Raw genomic sequence first — 6,915 nt, forward strand, 5'->3', positions numbered from 1 at the left:
CCAGGGCCTCAGGCATGCAAGGCAAGCGCTCTACCACTGAGCCACCTTCCCAGCCCCAAGAAGTACTTTTTGTTGTTGTTGGTCGTGGGGCTTGAACTTTGGGCCTGGGTGCTCTTCAGCTCAAGGTGAGCACTCTTACCACCTGGGCCATAGTGCCATTTCTGGTTTTCTGGTGATTAATTGGAGATAAGAGTCTCATGGACTTTCCTGCCCAGGCTGCCTTTGAACCTTGATGCTCAGATTTCAGCCTCCTAAGTAGCTAGGATTACAGGCATGAGACATCCGTGCCCAGAAAAAAACACATATTTTTAGGAGAGACTATCTCAAATCCACATGTATATAATAATGTAGTTTATAATAAAATTTTGTTTTACTTTCATGTGTGTCCTTCTTTCTTAATATAGCTACCCTGCTGGAAATAGTCAAGTATATTATATAGAGATGTAAATATATCATAGTAATGTTGTCTTTTAAAAATATTTACAGTGGAAATATGCGAGACTTGATAGCTCAAGTGACTAGTAAGCTCCTCCAGTTCCCAGAAGTGACTATTCAAGCTCTCGGAGAAGATGAAATAACATTAGAGTCTGTGCTTCGTGGCAAGTTTGCTGCAGGTAAAATACTGTTGTTGAAAGCACATTTTTTTGGTTTCTTTAATGTGAAAAAAAAAGCAAAACATGGGCAGAGTTGTCTTATTACATCTGTAACTGTGTGGCACATCTGCACTCTATCTGTGAATCTTTAGTGGGGTCCTTTCCTTATTAAAGTCGTCTATATTTGTATATATGTATTTTTTAGTATCTGTGAAAAGTAGAAATATAGAATTCTTTTCACTATTCAGTTTTATTGATGGTGAGTCAAATAATTTTTTGAGTAGAAAAATCTAGGAATTTATTTTCATCAAGGTTTATTTTCTAGTTCCACTAATCTGAACAAGATTTTATTTTAATCTAATTCTATTAATCTGAACAAGATTTTAATTTATAGCTCCCTCCTTGGTACTGGGCTTAACCTCAGGTCCTAGGTGCTATCCCTTACCTTTTTTGCTTAAAACTAGCCCTTACTTGAGCCACAATCCAATTCTGGCATTTTGCTGGTTAATTGGAGATAAAAGTCCCATGGACTTTCCTGCCAGGGCTGGCTTCAGTGAGTCTCAGATCTCAGTTTTCTTAGCTAGGATTATAGGCCTGAGCCTCTGACACTTGGTCAGTTAATAAACTTAGATTGTATACTATCACAGAGAGTCATAACAAAGTAGCCATGACAGTTTACCTTTTGAGCAAAGTCATCACAGAATATTTCTTTTTTCTTGGGGGGGGGGGTCCTGTCGTGGGGCCTGAACTCTGGGCCTGGGCGCTGTCCATGAGCTTTTTTGCTCAAGGCTAGCACTATCACTTTGAGCCACTGCTCCATTTCTGAGTAGTTAAGTGGAAATGAGTCTCATGGGGACTTTTCTGCCCAGGCCGGCTTGAACAGTGATTCTCAGATCTCAGCCTCCTGAATAGCTAGGATTATAGGCATGAGCCACTGGTGGCACCCAGCTCTTAGTTTTATATTTTACACTGGTCAACTCTTCGTTTACAGATAGAACTGTGTTATATTTTATAACTGCCCATTTTAAACCTTTAAGGTATAAAAGTCTGAGCTTTACAATTAGGCTGACTGGTATCTATTTTGATACTGTGTTGTGTTGTAAATGATTTGAGGCAAGTTAAACGGCATTAAGAGTTCTATAAATGATTAAATATTTTATTTTGGGGAAATAATGTGACTTGTGGAATGAGCTATATATTAAAATACTTACATGTAAAAGACGAACTGTCTTTTTTGTTGTATAGTTATGGAACTAAAATAAACACTGGTGGCTCATGCCTGTAATCATAACCTACTCAGGAGGCTGAGATCTAAGGGTTGAGTTTCGAACCTATCCAGCCCGACAAATCATATCTCCACCTAACCAGCAAAAAGCCAGAAATGGAGGTGTGACTTAGGTGGTTGAGCATCAGACTTGAGCAAAAATCTAAATAAGAACACAAGCTGACACAAAAAATAAGTAAAATAAACAATAATTCATTTTTTTTTTCTCCTTAGGGAAAAATGGACTAGCTTGCTTGGCTTGTGGTCCACAACTTGAGGTGGTAAACTCTGTAACAGGAGAGCGGTTGTCTGCCTATCGATTCAGTGGAGTCAATGAACAGTCTCCTGTAGTCTTAGCAGTGAAAGAATTTTCTTGGCAGAAGAGAACTGGATTGTTAATAGGATTGGAAGAAGCAGAAGGGAGTATTCTATGTCTTTATGATCTTGGTATATCAAGAGTTGTTAAAGCAGTTGTTCTTCCTGGAAGGGTAAGTTCTGGTTAAGATACCTGAATTATTCTGCTTTCGAAGCTCAAAGTTTGCAGGAAGATGTGCACATTGAAAATCACAGAACTATCTGCTTGCATTTAATACCTTTTTGTGGGGCTGGGAAAGTGGCTCAGTGGTAGAGTGCTTGCCTTGCATGCCTGAGGCCCTGGGTTTGATTCCTCAGCACCACATAAGCAGAAAAAGCTGAAAGTGACGCTGTGGCTCAAAGTGGTAGAGCACTAGCCTTGAGCTGAAGAGCTGAGGGACAGTGCCCCGGCCCAGAGTTCAGGCCCCATGACCAGCAAAAAACAGACAAACAAGAAAAAAAACCTTTTTGTGTAAATTTGTTCTTCAGTAAAAAGATCCAAAGATATTGTTATACCTAAGACTTAAAACATAGCTTTTTTACTCTTTGTCAGAAAATTTCAAAGCAAGACATGATAACTGATAACTAATGTTTCTGGTTTATGTGAAAAATATCATCTAAATCTTGATTTTATCTCATTTATAAATGGTATATAAAATGTGTGTTACTATAGGGTTTTTAAATATTTTGTATTTGAGATTATAGCTTTAAAGCAATACGGAAAACATCTTCATTGTTAAGACTTGAATTCCTTAAATAATGTATTCATTTATAATTTCTATTTATTCTATCATAGATAGGATTTCCATATTTCCAGACATGAAAATATTCAGAATTATTTCTTAACGTTTATTGCTGACTTTCTACATATACTTGATTAGAAAAAAGTATATACTTGAAATGCACAAATCCTAAGAGTAGAATTTTCTGCATACATGCTTAAACTTTCTTCCAGCTCTCATATCTCATGCCTCAGCCTTTCTCTTAGTTTTGGGATTACAGGTGTGTATCACTTTACCTGACTTGGTTTTGCTCTTAACGCAAAGGCTGTATAGAGTTAAGAGCTTTACAATTAGGCAAATTTAGGTTTGGGTTTTGTGCTTAATAATAATTTTTAAATAATTTGGCCAATATGCTAAGCCTCAGATTATTTCATCTTTTTTTTATTTTTGGGTCCGGACGTGGGGCCTGAACTCTGGGCCTGGGCGCTGTCCCTCAACTCTTCAGCTCAAGGCTAGCACTCTACCACTTGAGCCACAGTGCCACTCCGGCTTTTTTCTTTTTGCTTATGTGGTGCTGAGGAATCGAACCCAAGGCCTCAGGCATGCAAAGCAAGCGCTCTACCACTGAGCCACCTTCCCAGCCCCAGATTATTTCATCTTTGAACAGAGTAATATGTAGTCTAGTATGAAAGGATTACATGGACATTAAATATAGTAGTCAGCACAAAGACTAACACACTATAAACTCTCAATGAATATTACTTAACTGAATTTTTAATGTAGAAAGAGTGTAATTGTTGATTCAGCTAAGACTCTTATGTTACTTGGATTTGCAAGTATCAGATACAAACTTTGGGTTCTATATTTGATAATATTTAATCTTATAACTAATCTGCTTTAACTTCACATTTTGAAGAGTTGGTTGTCTTACTTTGAGGAAAATAAAGCTAATCACATACTCTGCTTTCTAGGTAACTGCTGTAGAACCTATAACCAATCATGGAGGAGCCAGCGCAAGCACTCAGCATTTACACCCAAGTCTGCGATGGCTTTTTGGTGTGGCAGCTGTTGTTACTGATGTTGGACAAATCCTTCTTATTGACCTGTGTTTGGATGATTTAGGCAATCAAAATGAAGTAGAAGCATCAGGTAATTATGCGTTCTTTTGCTTTTTTCTTTTTTCCAGCCCTAGGGCTTGAACTCAGGGCCTGGGCACTGTCCCTGAGCTGCTTTTTGCTCAAGACTAGCACTCTACCACTTGAGCTGCAGCACCATTCCTGGTTTTTATTTGTTTATGTGGTATTGAGGAATTGAACCCAGGGCTTCATGCATGCTAGGCAAACAATCTACCATTAAGCCATATTCTTAGACCATGAATTCTTGAAAACAAAATTTGAGCAACTGAATGATCTAATAGGAAGGACTGTTTGTTTGTTTTTTAATGGTCACTTTTTAATATAGAAAACTGTTTACATGTCTTTTTTAAAAATTGTGTTCATCTGGGCACTGTGAATTCTTTTTTGCATGAGTTACCCTATTTTGAGTATTGCTAACATAGTCTTTGAGCTGAGCACTAGTGTCTCATATGTAAAATCCTCCTTACTTGGGAGTCTGAGATCTGAGGATTATGGTTTGAAGTCAGCCCTGGCAGGAAAGTCTTATGTGAGACCCTTATCTCCAATTAACTATCAAAAACTAGAAGTGAGCTTAGTGCTGGTGGCTTAGACCTGTAATACTAGCTACTCAGGAGGCTGAGATTTGAGGTTCAAAGTTAGCCCAGGCAGGAAAGTCCATGAGACTCGTTTTATCTCCAGTTAACCACCAGAATACCGGAAGTGGAGGTATAGCTCAAAGTGGCGGAGCGAGCATTAGCCTTGAACAAAAGAGGCCCCCAGTTCAAGCCCCATAACCAACCAAACACACAAAACCCAGAACTAAGCTGTTGCTTAAGTGGTAGAATACTAGCCTTGAGCAAAAGGATCTTAGCCCAGATGCTGAGTTCAAGCCTCAAGCGAAAAAAAAAAAAACCCAAAAACTTGTTCTTGAAAACAGTAGCCAACTCACTCCAGAGGCTAGTGCAGGATCATCATGACTGAGGCCAGCCTGGACTACATGAAAAGACACTTTCTACAAAAGAAAAGAGAAACTAGTGATTGAAATGATCAATCTTTGTTAACTTATGTGTAATTATCCATGTATGTGTATGTGTAAATTAATACATATAGGTAAGCATGTGTAAATAAATATAAATGTGAATGTAAATATATAGAGAGATAAAAATATGTAAATGTATGTAAGTAACTGTGTGATATACTGCTGGTACTGTGGGTTTTAACTCTAGGACTCATCCTCTTATTTTGCTTTTTCACTCAAGTTGTATTCTTCCCTTTCAGCTTTTTGCTGGTTAATTGGAGATAAGAGTCTCTGGGATGGGGCTGGGAAGGTAGCTCAGCGGTAGAGTGCATGCCTTGCAAGCATGAGGCCCTGGGTTTGATTCCTCAGCACCACATAAACAGAAAAAGCCAGAAGTGGCGCTGTGGTTCCAGTGGTAGAGCACTAGCCTTGAGCTGAAGAGCTGAGGGACAGTGCCCAGACCCAGAGTTCAGGCCCCATGACCGGCAAAAAAAAGAGTCTCTGGGATTTAGCTACCTAGGTTTGGTTCACTTTGAATTGAGATCCTTAGATCTCAGCATCCTGAGAGGCTTAGTTTTATAGATGTGAGCTACAGAAGTATAAACAGAATAGAAGAATTTTTTAATGAAAGTCTCTGGATTATAATTATAGAACCTTCCCCTCTCTTTCCCTTCTTGTCTCTTGTCGTCCTTTATTGTCTCTTTTTTGACTTTTTTTTGTGCAGCCCAGGCTACCTTCCCTATAGCGAGGGTACTTTAGAGCATCCATATTTGGAGGATGTGTTACATGGTATCGCAGTAGGAGATACATGGTGTCTACTTATTTTTTTAGTGAGAAGGCTCAAATTGACAGATGTGATCATTTTCAAAGCTGCCTATATTGGGCATGGTGGCACATACCTGTAATCCTAGCACTTAAAGAGGTTGAGCAGGAATATGGAGTTCAAGGCCAGCCTGGGCTACATAAAGAGACCCTGTCTCAAAATAAATAAATGAAAGATGAGCAAGGTGAGTTTTGCCTATAATACCATCTACTGAAGAGGCTGAGATCTGAGCATTGAGGTTAAAGCCAGCCTGGTCAGAAAAATCTGCATGACTTATCTCCAATTAACCAGCAAAAAGCTGGAAGTAGAGGTATGGCTTAAGTGGTAGTAAGGTGTGATTCTTTAGTGAAAAAACTAAGCTAAAGCTTGAAGCCCTGAGTTCAAACCCTAGTATCTAGAGAAAAAAGAAATTGCCAGCCTTCATGAGTCTCCTGAGTAGCTACAATTACAGACATCCTTGTTTTTGTTTTTTTAAAACTTGGAACCCTCCTACCTCAGCCTCTAAAATTCAAGGATTATTGGCCTACATCATGACATTAGGCTTAACACAAGACACTATTTCCAACCAAAGGTGAATTTTGTCCTCTAGGTTATATTTGCAGTGCAGTGAAATTGGCCCTCCCTCCATTCCTCCCAGCAGAGCCTGGGTCTTCATGCATACCGCAGCCAGTAGTCACTGATTGTTACTACTGGAGAGACAGTGACGGTGCCAGTAACTAAGAGACCAGGGATGTGGTTTTAATGCATTATAATGCTCAGAACAGTCTTCCACAGCAGAGAATTAATTGACCTGAAATGTTAGTGTCCAGATTGAAAAACCCTACTTTAAGTTGGCTGTTTCATTGAGATTGTTGCATTGATTTCCTAATTTGTTAGTGGCTACAAAATGATTTCTTTCGGAATGGAGTTCTTTTTTTTTGGGGGGGGGTCCTGGACGTGGGGCCTGATCTCTGGGCTTGGGCGCTGTCCCTCAGCTCTTCAGCTCAAGGCTATGGCTCTACCACTTGAGCCACAGCGCCACTTCCG

General features: G+C 39.3%; 1 protein-coding gene across 1 annotated transcript in view; it reads left to right on the plus strand.

The window, feature by feature from the left end:
• The first annotated feature begins 489 nt into the window (after positions 1-489).
• Positions 490-6,915, plus strand: part of Ahctf1 (AT hook containing transcription factor 1) — a 65,784-nt gene continuing 59,358 nt past the window's right edge. The window contains exons 1-3 of the mRNA XM_013017458.1: positions 490-614; positions 2,092-2,345; positions 3,905-4,082. Of these exons, the coding sequence (XP_012872912.1) occupies positions 494-614; positions 2,092-2,345; positions 3,905-4,082 (553 nt within the window). The 5' untranslated portion in view covers positions 490-493. The remainder of the gene's footprint in view (positions 615-2,091; positions 2,346-3,904; positions 4,083-6,915) is intronic.

Source organism: Dipodomys ordii, unplaced genomic scaffold (assembly GCF_000151885.1).
Source record: "Dipodomys ordii isolate 6190 unplaced genomic scaffold, Dord_2.0 Scaffold35, whole genome shotgun sequence".
NCBI classification, from domain to species: Eukaryota; Metazoa; Chordata; class Mammalia; order Rodentia; family Heteromyidae; genus Dipodomys; species Dipodomys ordii.